The 25,756-nt window shown below is 38.9% G+C and overlaps 1 protein-coding gene across 4 annotated transcripts; it reads left to right on the forward strand.

Moving 5' to 3' along the window:
• Positions 1-1,549: 1,549 nt before the first annotated feature.
• CD200 (CD200 molecule) lies at positions 1,550-25,652 on the forward strand. 4 transcript variants are annotated; one of them, XM_024578189.3, is made up of 6 exons: positions 1,550-1,699; positions 11,410-11,491; positions 14,365-14,685; positions 17,030-17,302; positions 18,438-18,545; positions 24,362-25,652. In XM_024578189.3, exons 1-6 carry the CDS (start codon positions 1,688-1,690, stop codon positions 24,367-24,369), a joined length of 804 nt encoding a protein of 267 aa, XP_024433957.1. In that variant the 5' UTR covers positions 1,550-1,687; the 3' UTR covers positions 24,370-25,652. The 4 variants fall into 4 exon arrangements, with proteins under 4 accessions (XP_024433957.1, XP_024433958.1, XP_024433959.1 ...); XM_024578190.3 differs by lacking the exon at positions 18,438-18,545; XM_024578191.4 differs by lacking the exon at positions 11,410-11,491.
• The last annotated feature ends 104 nt before the right edge of the window (positions 25,653-25,756 follow it).

Consider the following 25,756-nt stretch of genomic DNA (forward strand, 5'->3'; position numbering starts at 1 on the left):
CATGTATACATATTACTTGACCAGGAAAAGAATGAAATCTTACCATTTGTGGTAGTATGGATGGATCTAGGAGGTATTATGCTAAGTGAAGTAAGTCAGACAACGAAAAACAAATAACATATGATTTCACTTATATGCGGAATTTAAAGAACAAAATAAATGAACAAACAAAATAGAAACAGACTCATAGATCCATAGAACAGTTTGATGGTTGCCAGAATGGAGGGGGTTGAGAGACTGGGTGAAAAAGGTAAAGGGATTAAGAAGTACAAACTGGCAGTTACAAAATAGTCACAGGGATGTAAAATACAGCATAAGGAACATAGTCAATAATATCGTAACAACTATGTACGGTGCCAGGTGGGTACTAGACTTACAGAGGGGAACATTTAATAAGGTTTATAAATGTATAACCACTATGTTGTACACCTGAAACTAATATAACATTCAAAGTCAACTGTCACTGAAAAATTTTTTTTAAAAAGAAAATTACCCTTGTAGCCATATTTGTAAAAGACAAAGTGGAATTCAATGTTCTTTTTTTCCCCCAACACTTTGAAAATTAACTCACGGTCTTCTTGCATACAGAACTGCCTTGTGACCTTTAATGTCATTTTGGTTCTCTTTCTTTTTTGTATCTCTTTTCATTTTTGAAGCTTTTAGATTTTTCTTTTTGATTCTCTTAATTCAAACTTTTAAATTTCATTATGTCTATAAGGTGGCTTTCTGCTAAGTATCCTGTTTGACACTCCATGAGTCTTGTACTCTTTCTAATGTGTATATTTAATGTTTCTGATTTTCTGAAAATATTTAGTCATGATCTTATTATTTACAGCCTTCATATTCACAGCCCAGTGGATTCTTAAGTAAAAGCTCTTTCCCAGCACCTTGTCAGAGGATGATGGTAGGAGAACAGAAAAAACTTAAGGAGATGAACATTTTATTGATCTGGTGTTTTTTTTTTCTTTTCCTTTTCCTTTTCTTTTTTTAAAAGCCAAAAACTCTGGAACTTGTAAAAAATAAGAAGAATTCTCATCATCAATGTAAATGGAAGGAAATTCCTCACAGTAAAGAAAAAAGAAAGTCACATCATGAAAGAAGGGCTTATTACAGGATTTATTGCTTGAATATATAATTTGATCCAGGGTAAAAATAAATGTACATTTGTTTTTTAAAAACGTTGTTTGGTTAAATTCGGCTTCAAAACATTTTTCATTTTTATAGGCAAATTTCGAGAGATCGAGTAACATTTTTCAAAAATTTTGATTTCCTACACGAGTGCTGAACACTGCAGACTGCCATTCCTCCAAATGCTAAGGCAGTTAATTCATGTCTCTCTCTCCCCTTCCTCCATTTTCTTTCTCTTTTAAAGATTAAAATGGACCAAAGTGTTTTTTAAACACTAAAATTGCAAATGTTATGAAGAAAGGGTGATTGATACAGACTTTGATAGCTACACCGAACCCACGTGCCCCTGGACTCGTCCGCGCGCTTCCGCGAGCTGGAGGGCCGAGGGGGTGGGGGGAGGAGTGAGGCGGGGGCGGGGAAGAGGTGGGCGGCCGCGTTGAGCTGGAGCGCTGGCGGTCCAGCCTCACTCGGCGGAGCTCTAGGTGCACTGCCTGGGCCGGTGTGAGATCCTCTGGACTTTCCAGCTGAAGCTGGCTACCCTGCTCGGCCGGGAGCGAGGATGGAGAAGCCGGTGAGAGAGCCTGAGCGAGGGAAGAAGGGCGCAGGGCGGGCGATGTCGTACCGATGGCCTCGGGTGGCGGCTGGCGGAGTGCGCCAGGCTGAAGCTAGCCCTATTCTGGTCTAAAGCTGGGTTTTGAACCAGAGATTTCCTCTCAGCGCTTAACCTTGCTGAAAAGCTAATTTTGTTTTCCCAAGTGGCCTTCCGTCCTCCTGACATTCTGGTTCTGTGTTCCAATGCCTTGGAAAAAAGGATGCCGCCAGCCGGGGACTTCAAAGGTCCTTCTCTCCAACCAGATCATTGTCATCCGGGGAGTGGAACTGGACCAGGCGGCGCGGGTGCTCTGGGCAGGCTGCCGCAAGGAGGCTCACTCGCCCAGGTTGGGAGGCTGACTCGCTCTCGATGAAGGCTAGGAAAGCAGATTCTGTTTTAAACCGTCCCAAGTGGGAGGTAGCCGGTGCCTTTGGCTCCGTGTGGACACAGCTGGGTGGGGCTGCAGATCAGGGCTTGAGGAGACGCGGTTCCATCCTGGATCCTCTGGCCTCTTTCTCCATCCTCTGGGCCTTTGATTGGGAAACCAAAAAGGATCAGATAAATCAGGTTAAAACCCTGATATCTAGGTATCTAGGAGAGACAGACATCTTGTGTATTCAGGATCTGTGTCCATAACATGAAATGAAGGGAAAGATTTTCATTTAGATTGGCCTAATTGGTTAAACATAAAATAACAATTAAGAAAAATAAAATCCCATTGCAAGTAATGCCTCAAGATAATTTTTGTGTGTGTATAGTGTATGGGCAAGACTACACAGCCAGTTATTTCAATGTCTTTCTTAACAAAGGAGAATGGTGGCCATTGAGCTCATGTTGACTGCGTGTGGGACGCTCTTAATCTTAACAACTATCCTTCAAAGGAAGAATTATTACCTGATTTTACAAGTAAAGAAACAGGCAGAGAGGTTGATTTTTCCAAGTCCATGTGACTATATGTGGTGGGATCAGGATTTGGACCTAAGACTTTTCAGGAGAAGAGGTATGAGCAGAGGTGATGTAGCTGGCAAGTGTGCAGCTGTCAGGTAAAACCCAGGCTTCTGTGAAACCTGGCCCTTTTGGCAAGAGGTAGAAGTGGACTTTCTTCATGTCCATTGTTGTATATGTGATTTCAATAATAAATTTAGCTACCTAACACATATTAGCATTCATTGTGTCTTAAGCACCATATTAAGTGACTTAAATGCTTAATTCTTATGGTAACCCAGTGAGATAACATCATTTAGTTATTTTTTACCCTCCTCCATATTAGCTATTGTATTTCAATTGTAGTTGATATTCAATATTGAATATCAACTACAATTGAAATACAATAGCTAATATGGAGGAGGGTAAATTTATATTAGTTTCATGTGTATAGTTAGACATTTATATATCTTATGAAGTGATCCCCTCGATAAGTCCAGTACCCATCTGGCAACGTACATAGTTATTACAATATTATTGGCTGTATTCACTATGCTGTACTTTACATCCCCATTACTCTTTTGTAACTGCTAATTTGTACTTCAAATTCCTTCACCTTTTTCACACAGGCCCTTAACCCTATCCCTTCTGGCAACCATCAGTCTGTTCCATGTGTATATGAGTCTGTTTCTATTTTGTTCGTTCATTTATTTTATTCGATTTATTTATTTATTTTCAGAGAAAGGAGAGAGGGAGAGAAACATCAATGTGTGGTTGCCTCTCGCATGCCCCCTACTGGGGACCTGGCCTGCAACCCAGGCATGGGAATTCCTGATTAGGAATTGAACCGATGACCCTTTGATTTGCAGGCTGGCGCTCAATCCACTAAACCACACAAGCTGGGGCTATTTTGTTCTTTAGATTCTGCATACAAGTGAAATCATATGCAATTTGTCTTTCTTTCTCTGACTTACTTCACTTAGCATAATACCTACTAGATCCACCCATGCTATCACAAATGGTAAGATTTCATTCTTTTCCTGGTCGAGTAATATGTATATATGTAGCACCATGTTTTTACCCACTTGACTATTGATGGTCACTTGGGTTGCTTCCATATTTTGACTATTGTAAATAATGTTATAATGAACATAAGGGTGTGTGTATTCTTTCAAATTAGTATTTTGGGATATATATATATATAATCTGTGTGTGTATATATATATATAGAGAGAGAGAAGTGGATATACAGAAGTGGAATTGCTGGGTCATAAGGCTGTTCCATTTTTAATTTTTTTAACAGAAACTCCATACTGTTTTCCATAGTGTCTTCACCAATCTTCATTTCCACCAACAGTGCCTGAAGTTTCCCTTCCACATCTGTGCCAAATACTTGTTTGTAGATTTATTGATGGTAGCCATTCTGACATGTGTGAGGTGATATAACATTGTGGGTTTAGTTTGCATCTCTCTGACAGTAAGTGACGTTGAGCATCTTTTCATATGTCTATTGGGTATCTGTATGTCCCCTTTGGAGAAGTGTCTTTCAGGTACTCTGCCCACTTTTAAATCGGATTATTTGGGGTTTTTGGTGTTAAGTTGAATGAGTTCTTTATAAATTTTGGATATTGACCTGTTATTCATGTATCATTGGTGAATATGTTCTCCCAATCAGTACATTGTCTTTTGGTTTTGTCGATGGTTTCTTTTGCAGAAAATTGTTAGTTTGATGCAGTGCTATTTATTTATTTTTCCTCTGTTTCTCTTGCCTGAAGAGATACATCAGGAAAAAGGTACTGCTGAGGGCAGTGTCAGAGAGTTTCATGCCTATGTGCCTTAAATGCCCAATTTTCATATGCTTAATTCTCTTAATGCTTAATTCTGTGTTTTCTTCTAGGGGTTTTATGGTTTTAACTCTTACATTTAAGTCTCTAATCCATTTTGAGTTTATTCTTCTGTATGGTGTAAGAAGGTGGTCTAGTTTTACTTTTTTGCATGTAATTATTTAACTTTCCCATCACCATTTGTTGAGCAGACTGTCTTTACCCTATTGTATATTCTTGCCTTCTGTGTCAACATAATTAATTGACCAAAAAGATGAGGGTTTATTTCTGGGCTGTCTGTTCTGATGACAGTGCCATGGTGTTTTGATTATTCTAGCCTTGCAGTATATTGATATCAGGTAGCATGATGTCTCCAACTTTGTTCTTTTTCATAATTGCTGTAGCTATTTGGGGTCATTTGTGGTTCCACATAAATTTTTGGATTGTTTGTTTGGTTCTGTGAAATGCCATTAGTATTTTGATAGGAATTGTGATGAATCTATAGATTCCTTTGGGTAGTATGGACATTTTAACAATGTTGATTCTTCCTATCCATGAACATGGTATATGCTTCCATTTATTTCTTTCTTTTTGAGTTTCTTTCTTCAGTGTCTTAAAATTTTCTGAGTACAGATTTTTAACTTCCTTGGTTAATTTATTGCTAGGTATTTTTTTCAATGCAATTGTAAATGGGATTATTTTCTTAATTTCCCTTTCTAATAGTTCATTACTGAGTCAAAAAAGTGCAACTGATTTATTTGTATTAATTTTGTATTCTGCTTCTGTACTGAATTCATTTATCAGTTCTGGTTGTCTTGGTGGAATCTTTAGAGATCTCTAGTATTATGTCAGCAAATAATGACAGTTTTACTTCTTTCAAATTTGGATGTCTCTTATTTATTTTTCTTGTCTGATTGTTGTGGCTAGGTCTTCCATTGTTATGTTAAATAAAACTGGTGAAAGTGGACTAGCTTGTTTTGATCCTGATCTTAAGAAAACACATTTTTTTTTTCCTCATTGATTATGATGTTACTGTGGGTTGTCATATAGGGCCTTATTATGTTCCTTCTGTTCCCACTTTGCTGAGAGTAATATATGCTAGATTTTGTCAAATGCTCTTCCTGCTTCTATTGAACTAATCATATGATCTTTATCCTTTTCTTTGTTTCATATTAATTGATTTGCAACTATTGAACTTACCTTGCACCCCAGGAATAAATACTACTCAGTCATGGTGTATGATCTTGTTAATGTATTGCTGAAATTGGTTTGCTAATTTTTAATACGTTTTATTCATTTAATTTTAGAGAGAGGGGAAGGGAGAGAGAAAGAGAAGAAGAGAAACATAGATGTGAGAGAGAAATATTGATCAGTTGCCCCTTGCACATGCCCCAACTGGGAACTGGACCCACAACCTAGATATGTGTCCTAACTGGGAATTGAGCCAGTGATTGTGTGGTTGTAGGATGATGCTCAACCAACTCAGCTGTACCAATTAGGGCTATAGGTCTTATTTTCTTATTCATTCAGCTACCCTATGCTTTTTGATTGGGGCATTTAATCCACTTACATTTAATGTAATTATTAATAGGTACATATTGATTGCCATTTTATTCTTCAAAACTGTGTTCCTTTTTTTTTTTCCTTTTCTTTCTTCTTTTTAAAAAAGCTCCTTTAACATTTCTTGTAGTACCGGTTTGTTGGTGATGAACTCCTTTAGCTTTTTCTTCTCTGGAAGCTCTTTATTTCTCCTTCAATTTTAAATGATACCCTTGTTGGGTAGAGTAGTCTTGGTTGTATGTCCTTGCTTTTCATCACTTTGAATATTTTATGGCAGTCTCTTCTGGCCTGAAAAGTTTCTGTTATGAAATCAGCTGACAGTCTTTTAGGATCTCACTTGTAGGTAACTAACTTTTTTTCTCTTGCTGCTTTTAAGATTCTATCTTTGTCTTTAACCTTTGCCATTTTAATTATAATAATCTTGGTGTGGGCTTCTTTGGAGTCATCTTGTTTGGGACTTTGTGTACTTCCTGGACTTGTATATTTATTTCCTTTACCAGTTTAGGAAATTTTCCAGTTATTATTTCTTTAAATAGGTTCTCAATCCCTTGCTCTCTTTTTATTCAGGTATCCATATGGTGCAAATATTGTTGTGCCTTGATGTTGTCCCAGGAGTCCCTTAAACTATCTTTATTTTTTTAAATTATTTTTTCTTTTTGTTGGTCTGGATGAGTATTTTCTGTTATCTTGTCTTCAAAATCACTACCTTAGTCCTTGTTGGAAGAACTCCATCCAGCAGAATCCTCCTGTCTGCTGTGGATGAGAAATAAATTGTCCTGGACACAATCTTGCTGTTCCAGTTGGAAAGGGACTGTCAATTCCCTCTAGTGGAGAATGCCTGGAGCCCTTCTCCCAAATGACTTTTATTGGGAATGGTATGTGTAGGTGTATATATCATACATGGATGTCTCATCGATCAATGTCAAAAGTCTATAGTCATAAAACAGGTATTATCTATAGGTAACAATTGAAGGAACACAGAGATTTGTCATAGGTCAGGGTCTGTTAGTCATGCTGACACCAGGGGGTCTTTAAGACCCTCTGTGTTCATGAGATAAGGAGTTTTACTCCTTATGCCTTGAACTTAAGCATCTGGTTTATATCACCAGGGCTATACAAAACAAAGCAGAGCAAGCTTCAAAGGATACAATGTATTTATCAGGCCTGGTTCCCCAGGCCTGATTAGAGTGGGGTCATGCTTGCCACCTGTGTTTTCATCTGGTTTTCCAGGAGGACTTACTAGCCCCTTTCAGGGCTTGCTCTCCTGGGACTACAGTCTCGGAAACCACACAGAGTGGTCCCCAACAAGTCCTCTGCTTCATCTAATCTGCAATTGATCTTTCCAATGTACTCTTCATTTCAGTTATTGTATTCTTCATTTCAGGGGTTCTTTTCTATGGTTTCTATGTCCTTTTTTCATCCTTACTATATCTATGTTGAAATTCTCAGTAAATTCCTTTAGCACACTTACAACCAAGTGTTTTGAATTCTGTATCTAGTAGTTTATTTGCTTCCATTTCATTTAGTTCTTTTTCTGAGAATTTCTCCCGTTTTTTTATTTGAGACATGTCTTGTGTTTCCCCATTTTGGCTGCTTTTCTGTGTTTGTTGCTATGTGTTAGGTAGATCTGTTACATCTCCCATTCTTGGCAGGGTGACCTTATGTGGTTGGTGTACTGTGGGGCTCAGTTCTAGTTTTCTTAATCACCTGAGACTGGCGCTCCAGAAGTATCCCTTTTGTGGGTTGTATATGCCCTGTTATAGTTGAGCCTTGATTGCTGTTGGTACATCAGTGTGTGTGATTGACCCTCAGGCTGATTGTCTATGAGGATTGGCCACCAGCACAGCACATGAGACAGAGCAGAATTCGTTCGCCCCAGTAGGGTTTGGTGCCTGACCAGACTACCCTTTGGGTGTGCCACTTGTGAAGCTAATTGGGTGGTGCTCTGTTGTGGTCTGAAGCCAGTCACAGGGTGTGTTGGTCTGGGGTGTCTTGAGGGATTGGGCTCTGGTTCAGGTCAATGTCAGACTCTGCTGTGACCAGTCGGGTTACCTGTTTGGAGCTACAAAACAATCTCTACTTGGTAGCCGTCTATGCCAAGTCTGAATGTGTGTGGGAAAGGCCAAGCTGTGAACTTAGGTTGCAACCAGTACTGAGCAAAAGGTCCAAGGCAGTCTAAGACTTGCTACCTCCCATTATTTGCCCTAAGGCTCAGCTACTAAAAGAGCCTTAGGCGGTATGCAAATTACTTGAGACAGGGTCTGAGAGTCACCAGGATGGTGTGAGTGGTGTTCATCAGGTTAAGACAGATTCAGATTTGGTGACGGTGCTGAGCCTGAGGTTACTCAACAAAAGTCAACACCTGCCTGGGGCCTGCAAACCTTTGCAGTGGGGTGGGGTCTCAGAGAGTTGTCAGAATGGAGCTAGTGGAGTTCGGTAGGCCAATACAGAATCAGGTTTGGTCGTGTGGAGGAAGGGCTCAACACCAGGAACCCTCACCGTGAAGCCACACAACTCACTTTCTCCCTGAAGTTCTCTGGCACTTCCCAAGCTTGACCAGACCTGGAGAATTTTTTAAGAAAGAATGAAATTCAGGTCCAGGCTGGTTTCACCAAAAGAGGCTCCAATGATGGGTGATGTGTGAATTGGGTGGGGTGGGTTATGAGGTAGTCATCAGTGTGAAGCTAGTGGGAGTTTACCAAGCCAGTGCAGACTGAGGTTTGGCTGTATGGGGTAGGGGAGGGCTCAGGAAAGATGGAGCCTGTTGGCCCTGTAGGAGGCGTGTTCAACAGAGACAATGGTTGATGTCGCCCCAGCCCTCATTCTGAAGCCACACAACTCAGTTCTCTCTATATGACTCTCACACCATCCAGCCTTCCAACCCCTTAGCTACTGTCCCTTTGCTGGAGCCCAAGGTGAGTGCCTGTGAGTGAGACTTTGTGTGCAGGCCCTATAAGAGGATTGCCTGGGTTTCTAGCAGACTTCCTTCTCACCCAGATGGAGGGAATTTCTGCTGATTTTCATGACCAGATGTTACATGGCCTTCTCTTCTTGACTTTGGTGATTTGGGCTGGGGAGCCCTGTTTGGGGCTAAGATCCCTTGCACTTCAGGGGGACCTCTGTAGCTGAGATATCCCTCTGGAGTCTTAACCACCACACGTGAATGGGATCCAGCCCATTTTTCATCCGTGCCTTTCCTACCAGTCCCAGCATGGCTTCTTCTTTACATCCTCAGTTTTATGATTTCTGTTCAGCTAGTCTTCAGATGGTTCTCCAGGTTGACTGTTCTATAATTCAGTTGTAATTTTGGTGTGACCCTGGAAGGTGGCAAGTATAGCATCCTCCTACACTGCCATCTTCACCAGATCCTCAACATCAACACTTATTTAGTAATTATTTGTGTGCGTTACTATTCTAGGAGTTCTACATACACTACCTCATTTAATCTTTTACTGTTACTTTTTTTTGCATCTTATGCAGGTAAAAGCATTTTTCCTAACTCATACATCTAGTATTTCTGCTAGCCTCAAGTCAAATCAGCAGGAGCGAATATACATGGATTTAATAACAAGGCTTTCCTTCTAATTTCCTTTGCCTCCATTACTGTCTTTGTTTCTTAAACATTACTGGCTCCCAGTTTACACGTCTTGTGTTTGGTGTGTGTCTGCTTTCTCTCTTGTCCTAAAACACAGATTTTCACTATGAAACTCAATCCATTCTGCATTTCTCATTATAGCCTTTGTTAAAATTTGGATTTCCACATGCAAGAGAGTTATGATTTTTTTTTGAAAAAATGGTGAGGAATTAAAATGTCAAAGAACTTTTAGTTTCAGACACCAAAGTTTTAAAATAGCAAGAGCCTAAACATTTGAGTTTTTAAAGGCCCGAGAACATATGTTTATTCCAGAAAGAGTTAATGGGAAGAATGGAGGCTGATAGAGGCACTAGCTTTTCTGACTCTAGAGGAAATAAATATTTTTTAGTCTGGCAGAGCAAAGAGGCACTGACTAATGTCTAGACTCAGACAGCAATGAGTCTAGACAGCAGTTCGTGTCCTGAAAGGAGGCCCTGTGCCCATCCCCCTGGAGTGGGGAATTCAGGAGGATGGTAAATAGAATGTACAGATAGGTGTTGAAATCTAAGAACAGAAAGCACCTGTGCCTTGCTTTCCTGGGGGGGCATGGGTGGGGAACAGTAGGAGAGACTTGCCCACCCATCATGGCGAGGAAACAGTGAAACAGAGGTGGCTAGATACATAGGGGTCTAGGCCGAGAGACTTGTGAAATTTCCCTTTTTCCGGCACAGGAAGAATCCAGGAGCATGGAATCAGGAGAACATGTGACAGAACGAGAGAGAACATCTTGTAAACACAAGATTTAATTGCACAGACCAATGACACTGATAACTTTAGGGGAACACAGCAGCCTTAGGGAATGCCAGCTCGGACAGATACTTGTTACTAAGAATGAGAAGCCCCCGGGAATATAGATGCAATGCCAGAGATTGGAACAATAGTGAAGTGTTGGGTTTGCAGGTGCTAAATTGACAGATAATGTGACATTGACTGAAATTAAGTCTCTACCTCTAATTGGAAAGGCAACATGAAGTTCAGTTAAAGAAAAATATAGAAAAATGCATATTTCTTACTTTTATTCTAGAAAAATCTAGAAATAGCAAAAAATGTGAGGAAAACTTACCTTTCTCGCCCATATCCCTTATAATGAACACATATATGTAGGCCAAGTGAAAAGATCGATGGGGTACTGCACAGAGAAATTAATCTCTCTACAATCTGCCCACATTTTATAGCAAAATGATACCCAGAACAGCATTCCCTTAAATATCAACATGATTTGTAAAGAAGTCAAGGATTTATGCCCAGACACATGAAAATAAAGCAATGAAGAAAAAAAATAAAGCCATTACCGGTTTTTAAAAGGTACAATTTATATAAAATTTGCAGTCACTTGTTACTGACAAGTCATTCCACTGTTACATTAGTAATATTAACAGATGTGGATTAGTTTGGAAGTGGGTAGTCTCTAACATTATAGTCTCCGTGTATGTATGGCTGTTTATTTTTCCCAGAGACCCTATGCCTTTGGGATTCTGCTCTTCACCATGGTGGCTTTAGGAGCAAGGCCTCAAATTGCTAGGGATTGACATAATGAAGAAGCCACAATATTGCCTTTCCCTTTGCATATCCTGAGCGCACTGTTATTTCTTTCATTTATAGTTTCTGGTTCTGCTTCCTTAACACCAAAGTTTTCTGGTAGTTAAAACTTTAGCTGCAACATTCTCTGGGATAGCGATGAGACTAAAGCTTCCTTAGCTTTGTCCACATCCAAATGCCCATATTTGTACTTTGCTCTCTGTCTTCAGGTGTTCGGGAGGCCCTTCTGTCATCTGTCTACCTACAGACTGATTTGGTTCTTGGCAGCAGTGATGCTATGCAGGGCTCAAGGTAAAGATACTCACATCCCCTGTGTGGAGTCCAGGAAACCTGATTTCTAGAGTGGAGACATTTTGGCCACTGTTGTTTCTGCTGTGCTGGTTCATTTGTCTGTATGAATTATTTAAACGTATAATTTGATTGGAGGAGTGGGAGTGGTTCTTTTTGCTTTCCAAAACATTTTTGTTCTCAAAGTGAAAGAAGACTTTGCTACTTAGACACTGTTTCTGTAGATAAAACTAGGCATGAAAAATTCTAAATTACGATATATTTTATGTACAAATAACTTTTGACACCATGATTACCGATGTTTGTAAAGATATAAGAATGCTTGAGGGAGTATGAATGAATACCTTTTGGGAAGGTAATCTGGCAGTAAGCCTTAAAACTGGGTGTGCCCCTCTTTTATAGAAAAATACAGAAAATAATGAAACATCAATGTTACGAAGTTCACATGGTCTATTGTAAGAAACACGCCTGTGCTGTTCACTGATCTGCTGCCTTGCCTAGTTGTGCCAGACTTTCCTCCTCTGTTCCTTCGGAGGTCACCCGCCCCTTGCTTTGCTGCTGCTCCCCTGCAAAACAGGATTTACCGACTGACTGCAGGCAAATTCTGTATAAGCACTAAAGAACTACAAACATTCCACTACATGGTTTCTTTATAGTTAAAGAGAAGAATCACCCAAGAAGTTCAAACTCTAGCTTTGATCCCTTTCTATTCTCCATTCTGAAAGCAGCAATTTCTTCAAATCCCTGATTTGCAGAATCTCAACAAACTTTTAGGCAACCCCAATCCCAACAAATGTTGTCCTCAGAACTTTTCCCATCTACCAAGAGCGCATCGCACAAAAACTGCACTCAGACAACGCTCAGGGGTTCCAGTTTTATCGTTGCTGTGTCTGTCTTTTCATGCCTGGTATGGTTGAGGGGTTGTTGAGAGAATATTGTTTGTTTGTGCTGATTTCTTTTTCTAATTACACTAGCTAATATTTCATCCATATTACTAGTCTTAAAACAAAAGATTATGGTGTTTTTTATCGTCTCCATTTCGTGTGCTATTTCATTAACTGGTGATTTTGCCTTTATTAATGAACTCCTTTTACTTTTTTTTTTTTTTTGGTTGGAGGTGGACGATGTCAGGAATTCTGTGTGTATTCATTTTTCAATCTCTTTCTTTCCTAATAAATGAAATAAGGATTAAATATTGCTCTCTAAGATCTGCTGTATCAATTTCAACAGACTTGAAGGTATTATATTCTCAATGTCATTTATAGTAATTTATAATTTTTGCTATGACTTCTAGTGTAATTAGTTAAAAGAAGCATGTCAATTTTTAATTTTATTGCATTGTGCCCAGTGTTCAAGGTCATAAGGTAGCACATATTTTTGTGTCCTATTTCAAATTCAATTTTTAGGAATATTTTATGTGTCTTGGAAAAGATTGTATATTCTCTTTTGGGTAAAAGGTTATAAATGCTTACATATGTAATTTAAAATATAAATATTTGTTTTTCAAATCTTCTATGTTTTTATATTTGACTTTTTTCCATTACTTTCTTTTTAATATATGAAAGTAAAAATTCTGCGAGAACTATGGAAAGTCTCCCATTATGATTGTGGATTTATAATTTTTTGTAGTTCTATTAGCTTTTTATATTTTTTGAGTTTTTTAGATGTATAGAGATGTGTGATTAATGTATCTTATTTTAGATTGTTCCTTTTATTATTTTGAAATATATAATAGTTCAAATATATATATATATATATATACCTTACAGTGTTTTTGTCTTCCAGCCTCCCTTTTCTCTTCTTTTAAAAGTCTTATTGAACTGATGTTGAAACATTTCAGGTCTTAAAGATTTCTTTAATTCCTTCCATACCTTAATTCCTTTGTGCTGCATTCTGGGAGAATTCCATGACCTGGTCTTTCCACATACTCAGTCACTCTTCAGTGATATGTATCCATTCTGCTTAGTTCAGCCAATCTGTTTAGATTTTACGTATCTTATTCTCTACATCTCTAAGTTTTACTATTTACAGTGCTGGCTTCTTTTTACACTTAAGATATCACATTTATTTTTGTCCAAATATTTATTTACTTATGAAGTCTTTTTTTGTTAGATATGAATTTTTGAACTTGTAAAGTTTATTGCCCCTCTTACATTGTGCTAACTTTCACAAATGTTTGGCTATTCGTTATTATATTGAGATTCCCATTGAAGAGTCTACCTTATCAATAAGAGTAGCCAGCATTGGAAGGGGAAGAAATTACTGCCATGCTTTATACTCTGCACTGCATTCAGTGAAACTGGGGGAATGTACAGGCTGCCGTTTGCTGTCAAAGCTCTCTGCTGCTGTCAGCCTCCTGGAGCATTGTCTTGTGTATGGCTCTAACTTATGTTGCTGTATTCACTCCAGCTTCCTGGAGGCAGACGCCTTCCTTTGCAGGGTGTGTGTGTGGAATGTGTGTGCCTGTTACATCTTTATTCAAACTAGTCACTCTGCCTATTGTCCATCGGCTCCTTCCTGCTCCTGGCTTCTACCTCTCTGAGCATAAACTCACGTGGTACTGCTTCTCTCTTTTCTGACAGTTTCTACCTTCAACCTTATTCCACTACTTTCAGGCATATAGAGATTCTTCACATAATTTTTGTCACTGAGAATTTAACTTCTTGTTTGTCTCCTCTGCTACTTTTAAAGATGGAAAAAATATATTTGAAATTGTATTAACCTAGCAGCATCATAAATGTAGATGAATGTTTTCTTTGCATTTTCTTTATCTTTTCTATATTTGACTTTGGTCATGCATTGTTTTTAGTCACAAAAACATGTTTTTACATATGTATTAAATTTTTAAATATTTTTTTATGTTTCCATGATGAAAGTGCTGACCCAAGACAAAAGAGAGAAGCTGAACACACCTGCTTCCTTACAATGCTTTCTGGAATCTTCCCAGGAAGTCTTGATTGTGACATGGCAGAAAGTCAAGGCTCTAAGTCCAGAAAACATGGTCACCTTCAGCAACGAACATGGGGTTGTGGTCCAGCCTGCTTATAAGAATAAGATGAACATAACTGAATTGGGACTTCGGAACACAACCATTACCTTCTGGAATACCACTCTGGAGGATGAGGGGTGTTACAAGTGCCTCTTCAATACCTTTGGTGCTGGGAAGATTGTGGGAGAACCCTGCCTCATTCTCTTTGGTGAGAATCTCTGAGAATACTTTTTCTCTGACTAGAAATGTTATTTTCAAGAATGTTTGGAACATAGTGTTAGTACCTAGTTTTTCAGGGTCCTAACCCCAGAAACGCTTATTACAAGACGCTTAGCCTTTCATGTCCAGTGTAACTGTGACTATGTTACTGGAGAATTCACAGGGCTACACTGAATTTCTGCCTGGAGTTATCTTTGCTTTGAGGAATCCCATTGTCAGCAGGAATAAATTAAGGGCCATGGTAAAGACAAGTCTCCCTAAGTAGTGCTAGGATGCAGACCTGGCTTTGACGTTAGCAATCATGTGACCATAGAAGAGTCCTGTCCACACTTTGCACCGAAGTTAATTTCTCCACAGGAAGTGTGACATAGATTAACTATAGCGTCTCTAATAGCTTTAACACTTCTGGGTGTAAGATCAGAGCCAGAGGGGGCTAACCTAGGGCCAGTTATGGTGGGCCCTCTCGTTCTGTTTCCATGCAGCTCTCGTAGGGTGGATAAGGGGACCTCGCAGCACAGGTTCTTCGTACCGGATGTCAACTAAGAAAATTAACTGAATAATAAAAATACTTTTTAAAATCTAAGGCTTAGGTAGACAAGATTCCTTTCCTCTTAACTGACTGACACACAGCTGAGAAAAAGAATTGAAAAGTAGGAATGAGGAGTAACTGTGGAGCATGGCACACTCAGTGCCGCCTTTAGGAGGGAAAGCAGCTTAGACAGGGTTATTAGGAATGTTCATGTCAGAGTGTGAGCACACCAAATACATTGCACCCAGGGCAAGAGAAGGCTAAGTAGATAAGAATGCAACAGAGAGATGACACGTATATGAGAACGCAAGGGAGGAAATACAATTGTCTTTCACTTATTTGACTATAATGAATCCTGTCTTCAGGATCTTACGTCAGGCCTTCTTCATATCTACTTCTCTCTTTCTATTAGTCTCTCTCTCACTTCCCTCTCTTTCTAAACCTCCCTCCCTCCATCATTCCTTGCCCTTTTTTCCTCCCTTCATTTCTTCCTCCTTTCCTTCCTCTCCTCTCCCTTTCTCCATCCTTCCCTTCCTCCCTTCCTTCCTCCTACCTCATTTTTCTCCTTTTTCCTTCTTGTGTCATATGTTTCTCATTTCTGTTCCTTTTACATTTTCCTTTCTCATCTTTCTCTTTTTCTGCTATTCCCCCTCCTTTACTCATAATCTTTTTTATTTCTTTTTGCCTGAAAATCAGACTTTTCTCAGTCTTCCAGCTAGTAATATTGTTGTTCTTTTCTACACTGACCTTTTCCAGATGTCCTGAGCTCTTATCTGTCATTCTGTGATATACCAGAGAGCCCCGTCATCCAGTCTGGCCACAGCAGCCATAATCACCTTTATCTCTCTTTCCCGGTACTCGTTGGTGTTAGTCGTCTCAGCCTTCTTTGGACAGAGCCACAGGCCTTATAGTCCTATTTCCTCCAGCCCATTGCCACTCATCCTCCTCTTGAACTTCTAAATACAGACCACTTTTTAATTTAGCACTGCCCTCTAATTATCTCGTGGGCTACAAAGCCAACCACAGAAAGATAGGCCTGTATTTTGTTCAGCAGAAATAAACTATATTCCAATGAAAATGAACCCATTAGTCAAGGGACTTTAAAAAAGGGAACAGGGTAAAGCTGGCCTAAAAATAATGTCCTTTTTCCGTAAGCTAGTTATGTTTTCTTAATTTCATAAGGTGATCTCCAAGGTTCTTCAACTGTCATTCTGTGACTTTCTGGCTATTGGCTATGAATTTACAATTTGCATTTTGTGTAGATATGCAACCAGGGATTTTCCAGGTTCTTCTGTACAACTTATTTCTTGGTTCAGTTCCAAGAAGAAAACTGCTGTCACTAAGCAGCAGTCCCTCCATGGGCTCTGTGCTCTGAAGCTGCCCTGGTGTTTCTGAGGTGTGCGGGCTACTTGCACGGAGGTGCTTGTTGGTGGTCATTGCCAAACTGTTTGCTAGTGACACCCAGAAAAAGGCAGAGATGCTGCATTGCCCATGAAAAAGGAAAACAGAATAATTGGGCTCTGGATTATTTGAGAGGAAAGACAATCCTTTTTCTATTCAGCTAATTCACCTACAAACTATGGAGAGGATTTTGGGGGCACAGGGTTGTACTATGCCAGTCCCCATCTTGCAGCTGAGAGAATTACACACAGGCAGAACTTAGAAGGCTTCAGTTGGGATGGACGTGCTACCTTATCTTTCTAGTCCCCATTCTGTCATTTTTCTTGGGAGGGTACAAAACTCAAGCAAGGTAACTAACTGACGGCAGACAATTTTTTCTTTTTCTTTTTTTTTTTTGTCCCAGTACAGCCCACAGTATTCCTTCACACTAAATTCTCTGAAGGCCACCTAAATGTCACTTGTTCTGCCAATGCCCGCCCAGCCCCTTTGATCTCCTGGAAGGTCTCTGGGTCAGGAATGGACAACAGTACTGAGATTATCTCACACCCCAATGGGACCACCTCTGTCATCAGCGTCCTCCAGGTCAAAGACCCCAAGAATCAAGTGGGGAATGAAGTGATCTGCCAGGTGCAGCACCTGGGAACTCTGACTGACTTCAGGCAGGCTCTGAACAACGGTAAGAGAACGTGGGCAACGATTGCTGTGGTCACACCTATGTACACACATCGGAAGGTGGAGAATGTTCTGCAGAACCTCTCAGGCTCTTAGCAAAGGAGCTAATAGAAGAGAAAATGAATTAAGTAGGGGAAGAAAAACAGAGTTGAAGAAGCCAGTACAGCCAATGTTATTTTAGTAAATGTGGCATGGCTCCCACATACCAAATGCTGAGATCCACCCATTCATTCATTTTTCCCTGCTAATATGATACCGAGTATCTGTTGTGTGCCAGGCGTTGTAATAGTGAGCAAGACTCAGAGAGCATCTAGTCTAATTGAAAAATACTGAAGTGGCTGAGCAATTGAAAAACTGTGTGTTAAATGCTTTCATAAGAAAGCTATAGTGCAGCCCTGGCCAGGCAGCTCAGTTGGGTAGAGCATTGTCCCAATAACCCACGGTTGTGGTTTTGATCCCTGGTCAGAAAACATACAAGAAGTAACCAATGAATGCATATATAAGTTGGAACAACAAATCAACATTTTTCTTTCTTTCCCTCTTCCTCTCTCTCTAAAATCAATAAACAAAATTTTTTAAAAAGCCATAGTGCAGCAATATTCCTGAAAAACAGTAATCTGAAAAGGAATGTGTTTCTTTTTCAAAGAATGCCAAAAGTAACTTATAACATTTATAATGATTTTTCCCTTTATATTTCTCTGTATTTTCTAAAACTTCCTCAATAAACATATTACTTTAATGGACAGATATGGCAAAGAGACCTCTAAACAAGCCTTGGTTCTACCACTTACTATTGCTGATTTTAGGTTTAATTTCTCTGAGCCTCAGGGTTACTTTTTTTAATATTAAATAATAATGATAATACTTAATTCTTGGGCAATTTTGAGGATTAAATGAGATAATACATTCAAAGCTCTTCTTACATAGTAATTACATAAAACCTGTTAGCTATTATTATCTAAATGTTTTAAAAATAATATGTCATGAATATAGACATATATATATGTACATTTAATAATAATTTTCATTGAAAGCTTAACTCCAGTAGAAGCTCACCACAACTATTGCTTTATTCTTTTTTCCTCAAAAGCTTCCTTTTACAAATTTGTTTTTCCTCTTTTTCCCTTCAATATCTGCAGGCTTTTGGTTTTCAGTTCCACTACTGTTAAGTATCGTTTCCCTTGTAATTCTTCTGATCTTAATCTCAATCTTACTATACTGGAAACGTCGCCGGACCCAAGACAGAGGTGAGCTGTTACAGGAAGTACAAAGAAGGAAACATGATGTTTTAATGGTAATTTGGTAGTCATACGAAGATACAAATAAGGGAATGGCAACAGGTGCTTTGTTTATTGTTTTTGAATTACATAAATGTTAATGATATTTTAAAACAACATTTCAGTATCATTTTCTTGCAATTGGACATTAAACTGGATGTTTCTGCTTTTGATTTGCTGAGATTGTTTAAAGGCTAATTGTTTTGTAAATTGAGAGTATGGGCTGATGAGAAGAAATGTGGGAAATGTTTTCTGATGACTATGAACTCATATGATGACAAAACCAGAGAAAGGAGTTTGCCACCCATGCCGTGTTCTTTCTATCCATTAATGAGAGGAGGAAACTCTTCTCTTTTTATAGCATTCCACAGGCCGGCTCTTCTATTTCAGAGACTATGAAATTGTCCAATATGATCATTAATAAAGTAGAACTTTCTGCGTTGTACTCTGACCATGCCCCAAACATTATAAGCAACATACAGGTGGCCACACTTCTGTAACTGGCACGTCATTCTGCCTCCATCGACCATGAACTCCTCTCCGTCCCCTCAGCATCTATCACAGTGTCTTATGTATACCAGCTGCTCGATAAACAGTCATTAAAATAGTAAATGAAAGAGTTAATGAATAGGAGGACAGATTTAAAAACTGACTTCTTAAAATTTCTCTTTTCTTATTATATAAATTCAGTACCTTGTAAATAAATGCCGAGTCTAAAACATGGTGAGACGCTATAAAACTAGAGATGCTATGAAACAGAAGGAGTCAGCTAGGCGCTATAGAGTCAGCTAGAGGGAGAGTTAAGTTTCTTTGGTTTCTGAAGGCAGACATAATTTATTAAAGCCAGTGCAAAACTGCTGTTTATGTTGGGTGTGATGGGAATTTCCTAGGGTGAAAGGGTGATGTGGGAGTTTTCTCCATCTCAGATGACTAAAAGTTAGGGAAGAAAAAAAAATATTGGCTTTGAGTGTTATTTTAGATGTCTGTTAAAAATCTCACTCAAATGCAACTTTTTTTTCTTTTCATTTTATGTCTCATAGACTAATATCTTTCAGGCTCTAGGTTTTTTGAACACTTAATTTTGCATAAGACTTTTACAAATAACAGATTAATTCTTGTGGTTTTATAAGAAAAGCAACAAATCTTGTGTGTCAATTACCCCTTTGCAGAGTAGATAAATGTATTTGTTCTGTCAGGGAGAGGACATTGCAGACCAGCTGATCGTACTGCACATAAATGTAAGCCTATAGACCTCCTGACCAATTTGCAGAATGTCAGAAGCAGAGGGCTGGTTCTGCTTTATCCGAACATGTTACTTTTCCCATTAGGAACTGAAGCCCAGAGAGGAAAGTTGACATTCATCCCTCGGGTCACACAGCTAGTAGTTTACAACAGGCTTAGGCCTCCCCCGCCTCCTGACCTCTGCCAGGATGTTCTTCCAGTCAAGATGCCCTGAAATCCTGACTTGAAAGACGCTGTTGTTTTCAGTTGTACTTCCTTCACTCTGTGCTTGCTGTTGCTGCTGTGTTCTTTTGGAAAGTTTAAGCAAAAAAGTACAAAGTGTTCAAATTCATTTTTAAAAGTCCCTTTTGGACAAGAATCATAATACAATCTATTCAAGCCCGAGGTGAATTCCACTAGAAAGGGGCATTTGGAAAACAGTATCTTCTGTTCATTCAGTCAGTCTTGGATTTCTGGGAAATATAATTAATCGTTCAATGCCTTATCCAGTTCCTGAAACAAAAAGAGTCAGCTTATCTCTCTACCCAGTTTTTTTCTCATTTGTGGAATATAGTAGTTCCCCCCTATCTAAGGGGAATATGTTCCAAGGCTTCCAGCGGATGCTGGAAACCATACATAGTACCAAATTCTATAGATATTATGTTTTCTCCTACACATTCATACCTTCGATAAAGTTTACTTCATAAATTAGTCACAGTAAGAGATTAACAACATCTAATGATACAATAGAACAGTGGTAACAGTATACTGTCATAAAATTATGTGACGAGGCATTATTATGTAAAATAAGGGTTATTTGAATACAGCGCAGCAGATACCTGTGGCTGCAGTTGATCTGATAACCTAGATCGCTACCAAGTGACTAATGGGCCAGGAGTATACGCAGCATGCATATGCCGGGCAAAGGGATGGTTCACATCCTGGTAGGATGGAGTACAACCATGCAAGATTTCATTACGCCATTCAAAACAGTGAAAAATTTAAGTAGTAAAGGTAAAAGGGGTCAAATATACAAGGGGGGCCCCCAAAAGGAATTTATTTATAAAAAATTGTGTATTTATTTTAACGTGCTTAAACTTCAGTCACTGCCAAAGTACTCTCCGTTTGATGCAGTGCACCTATGGAGACATTTTTCCACCACTCAAAACCGTTTTTGAACTCTTCACTTTGGATACCCTGTAGGGCTTCTGCTGTTTTTTGTTTCACCTCTTTCACATCAGTTTTCCTTTGAGGACTTTTTTCAGCCAGGGAAACAAAAAATAAGTCAGTAGGGGCAAGATCAGGTGAATAGGGAGGGTGGGACATGAGGATCATGATGTGTTCGGTCAGAAACTGGTGAACACTCAGCACGGTGTGGGCAGGTGCGCCCATAAATTACCCATCATGAAATGGGCAAATGCATTGAAAGAGTCTTCAAAAACTATTCACTGAGGCCCAGGGCAGCCTCTCACAACAACACCAGCTGGTACACTGATACAGATGGGCTCCTACAACACTCACCTAGTTGGGGAAGCCTGTACTACAAGGGGCCCACCTTCCAGGAGATAATTCCGGTTTTTACGGGGGGGTTTCCCCCTCATATGTGATGGGAGGCACTCTGACTCAGGGTGGCAAACACAATGCAGCACACAGATGATGTATTATAGAATTGTGTACTTGAAACCTATTTTATTAACCAGTTTCAACCCAATACTTTAATTTAAAAACTTGGTAATTGTTTATTTCTGCAATTTTCTACGTTATATTTTAGACTGCAGTTGACTGCAGGTGACTGAAATAGTGGAAAGCAAAACTGAATGAAGGGCAGCTGCCCCAAACAGCCAAACCCGTGTCGAATCTTGTAAGCGCTAGGACTGCCGTTCGCTGACGATGTCTTCGTTACATGTGGTCAACCCAGTTAACTGCGCTGAATGTCCAGCGGCATCTTTTGAGTGACTGGAATTTTTGACTGGTTTCAAAAATTTTAACAGCCAGATCACTTGATCCCATATATTTAAATAGGTAGTAAACCAGTTGTTTCTGGAGACTTAAATGTTAAAGGCTAAGGAAATACTGGTTTAAGACCAAAATTTTAAGTTGCACAAATTTGGAAGGAGGGAAAGAAAATCATTTTTATTTCTTCAAGTGACAAATTCTGATTGTCAATCTATGAAAAAAAATGAACAGTCCTACTGACTTTGCTTTCCATCATTCCTTTTACTTTTGGTTATTTTTTTCTCTTTTTTTTCATTTTTTGAAAACTTAACTTTTGGATGGGCAGGGAAAATATCTCCAAGATTCTTGACTTGCCTTGAAAGATGGTGACGTAACTAGAGACAGAGGGGAACTGAGGGTGTGTGTGCAGGAGCGTGCATGCGCTGGGCTTGTGGGGAGAGGAGAGGTGAATCAGTTCTTGAACTCACTGAATGTGAGTAGACAAAGAGTAAGCTCCACGAGCTGCTCAGTAGGGAGACACACCTTGTAGGTAAGGAAAATTTGTGAAGTAAGTTTCAACTCTTTGTCAGATAAATGACCAAAAAAAAGCTTATTTTAGATCAAAATCACTTATTGGCTGCTTACAAAAGCATAAGCAAATTAATAGTTTTTAAACAGAGGCATAATCTGTAATAACTACATTATTTTTATGAAGATTGACTCTGTTTACTTTTCTTGTGGTTTTGTATGATGCCAGAGAGTGTGATTTTGATTTTCCTCCACAGTTAAGCTGCCTAATGAAGGAAGGTATGATGAGTTAGAGGCAATTTCTTTTTGCACCATTCCTGAAGGGATCGTTATAGTTACTTCTCATGAGACTGCAACAGTAAAATAATCTGTTAATAGGTTTTCAAAGAACCTTTTTTCTTTTATGAATCAATTCCTTTATTACTGAAATAGAAAATGAAAAAAAACTAAAATTTCCCAGGGAAATTTTCCACCATTCTATAATAGTTATTTCTTTTTTTAATTATTGTTCAGTTACAGTTGTCCCACATTTTTCCCCATTGCTCTCCCCTGCCCCGCCCCCCACAGTCAACCCCCACCCCATTGTCCGTGCCCATTAAAACCAAATTGATGTCATAATCTGTCCTTTCCATACCTATAATCAAGTTAATCTGTGTTGGAGAATAATCTTTTATTGCTCACTAGCCAACCCAGAAATGATTACATGCTTCTCAGAAACAAAACTTCACTTCAGGGCAGGTCAGCATAGGCTATCACTTAATTTTTAGAAATTTTTATTTTGAGTAGCAGGGGTTTTTTTTTTGTTTCATTGACCTAAGGCTGAACTAGAAAACAATAGACAAATTAGACAATCATATGAAATATATGTTCCAAACTTCACTTTTTCTTCAAGAATATATCTATGTCGTGTAGAAGTGTTTTGGGTTTTTTTACCCACATTATCTGTATTGTTACCTTGGTTTCTTTCACGTCACCTCACAATAGCCTAACCTATGAGTGGGCTCTTTGCAATGATAACAATGGCAGTGTGAGTAAAACACTACATCCTGGGTAGGATCATGTTGCTTTCTCCTATTTTAAACTTAGTACTATGTCAAATAACAGAGATGATCAATAAACTATTTGTAATGGTAAAATTGGTGATGAGTCGGAAGGACAATAAGAAAATTTGTTTCCAAAAATAATATAAGAATCTTTGCTTTGCTAAATAATTATACTTACACTTTCCAGATGAAAGGTGGTTGAGTGGTAATTCTCATCCTTACCCCAATTTCCTCATAGTTCCAGGAAGAAGAAATGTAATGCTTTACGTGAGAAGAGTGTTAAGCATCCTTTATTGAAATCCTAGGTCAAAATTGCTGCGATAAATCTCACATTCCAAGGCCTAATATTCTACAAAATTTTACCCTTGAATGAATGCAGATGCCACCCATCATACAAAAATTTCATGATATAATCTGGTCACGAAGTTACTGGTTAACAGACCTTTGACCCTGGGCATTCTTGCCAGAGCTGTCGTGTGTCTTTTGCCACAGACAGCTCACACTGGAAATACTGGCAATGTTCAAACATGCAGAACTTTCCAGGGTTTGGTAAGAAATACTTAAGATTACACAGAGTGAGAAATGGCACCAAGACAAAATTCCAGGTCTTTTGTTCCTCTCTACGTGCTGTAGGGAGGCTCGCGTTCTCCCACTTTCTGTGCTAGCAAGCTGATAGCCCTGGAAAGGATCTCTATTTGTCTACTCTGTGACCATTCCCAAGCTTATGTCCAGCAAGTCAGTATCTACAGGAAACAAAGCTCAAGATCTTATAAATAAAATACACATAGGTCATTTGGAATTCTTGAACATGTTCTTTTACTTGTAGTCTTAAGTGATTCTGCAAAGCTTTATTTCCAAGAATACCTATCTTTTAAAGAGAGTCACATTCCCTTCACATCACATTTCGTCAAGCATATCTAGTTCCTTATCTTTGCTGATGAAATTTGCATGAGGATAATTCTATGTTTATTGACCTTCCTGTTATTTATCTTCTTAAAATCTATTAGGATACAAATTATAAATGTGCAAAGTTAATATCTTGATCTTTCTTTTATTCAGAGCCTTAGAAGAGTCACAGAACCCTGAAAATTAGTCACTGGTCTACTTGAATCTGATGAAGGAAGAAAGCAGGAGAAAAAGGGTCATCTCCAGGGACCTATGAGAGCAAAAGAAGTAGAAATAAAAGGCCTAAGAATTTCAAGACTTTACTGCCATCTCAGCTCCCCAGAGGAGTTCCCGGAGGAAGTGAGTTCCCAGAGGAAGTCATTTGACCTCTCAGGTCTGTTGTAGGAACCGATTTTGGAAAGCAGTGCAGTGTTGTGCTACTGAATGGATGCTGGACTCAGAATCAGCAGCCACAGCTTGAGGCTGACTTTGCCTGAGACTGGTGACAACCCTGCTAATCACATTATTCAGTGAATTTCCACAATGGCATCCAGAAAATTAAGGAGGTGGGCCAGACAATTTGCCATTCTGCTCTAAAAAATGAAGAAATCCTGGGAAAAGGGAAAAGATATGAAAAACAGAGAGAAAAAAAAATTGGGAAGGTTAAGGACCAAAGAACTTTTTTCTGAGATTACATTTTGCTTTTCTGTGGCGGTTCCATCTCTTCTTCCCTGTTCTTAGGTTCATGAGTCTGTTCCCTTGTCACTTGCTATCTAGTCCACTGCCTGCTTCCTGCTTTGTTAATAGCTGCTCTCTCTAGAGCCCTTGGTTTCACTGCTGTTCTTCATGTAGTGCTGTGACATTGACCACCATGAAAATGGGACTGAATTTATGTGAAATAACATTGGTGATTTCAATGTTACTTACCTATTTTTATAGCAGAATAAATATTGTTAGTCTTAGATAGCAGCTCACATTTGTTTAAAAAAAAAAAAAGCATGCATTCTTTGTCCATTTGTCTCATAGTATGACCCAGCCCTACTTTAGTCATTCTGCATTCAGACTAGTATAATGAAAATATATTATAAAAACAAGCATTGGGGAATTTTCCTAAATAGCAATTGGCCACTTCGAATGCTTTGTTTCTCCTGTCTTCTCTCCCACGAGTTCACCTTTCCCAGTAGTGGAGGAAGCATGTATGGGCGTGCGATTCCCTTTGTCCTAACTATATTGTTTTAACTAATGGAACAATTTTTGAACTCTTTAGTAATCATAAGACCAAATTAGTGATCTTTTCAGTATGTTTTGCTTTCTTGTCTCTATCCAGTGACCTAGAAATGAAAGCTTAAGTTGTTTTCACTGTTGAATTGGATATTTATATATTTAGTAACTTTTTCAGGTGTTATTTAATTCTGTATTATTTCTTACATTTGTATAAGATATTGAATTAAAAGTGTCAATGCTAGATATTTGTTTCTCTATATTCTCTTGGGAAATGTGGGAAACGTGGATATTAATGATGATCCTTGTAGTTTCCCTGCCTGTGTGAAACCCTCCCCTCCACTCTCT

Source organism: Desmodus rotundus, chromosome 2, assembly GCF_022682495.2.
Source record: "Desmodus rotundus isolate HL8 chromosome 2, HLdesRot8A.1, whole genome shotgun sequence".
Lineage (NCBI taxonomy): Eukaryota > Metazoa > Chordata > Mammalia > Chiroptera > Phyllostomidae > Desmodus > Desmodus rotundus.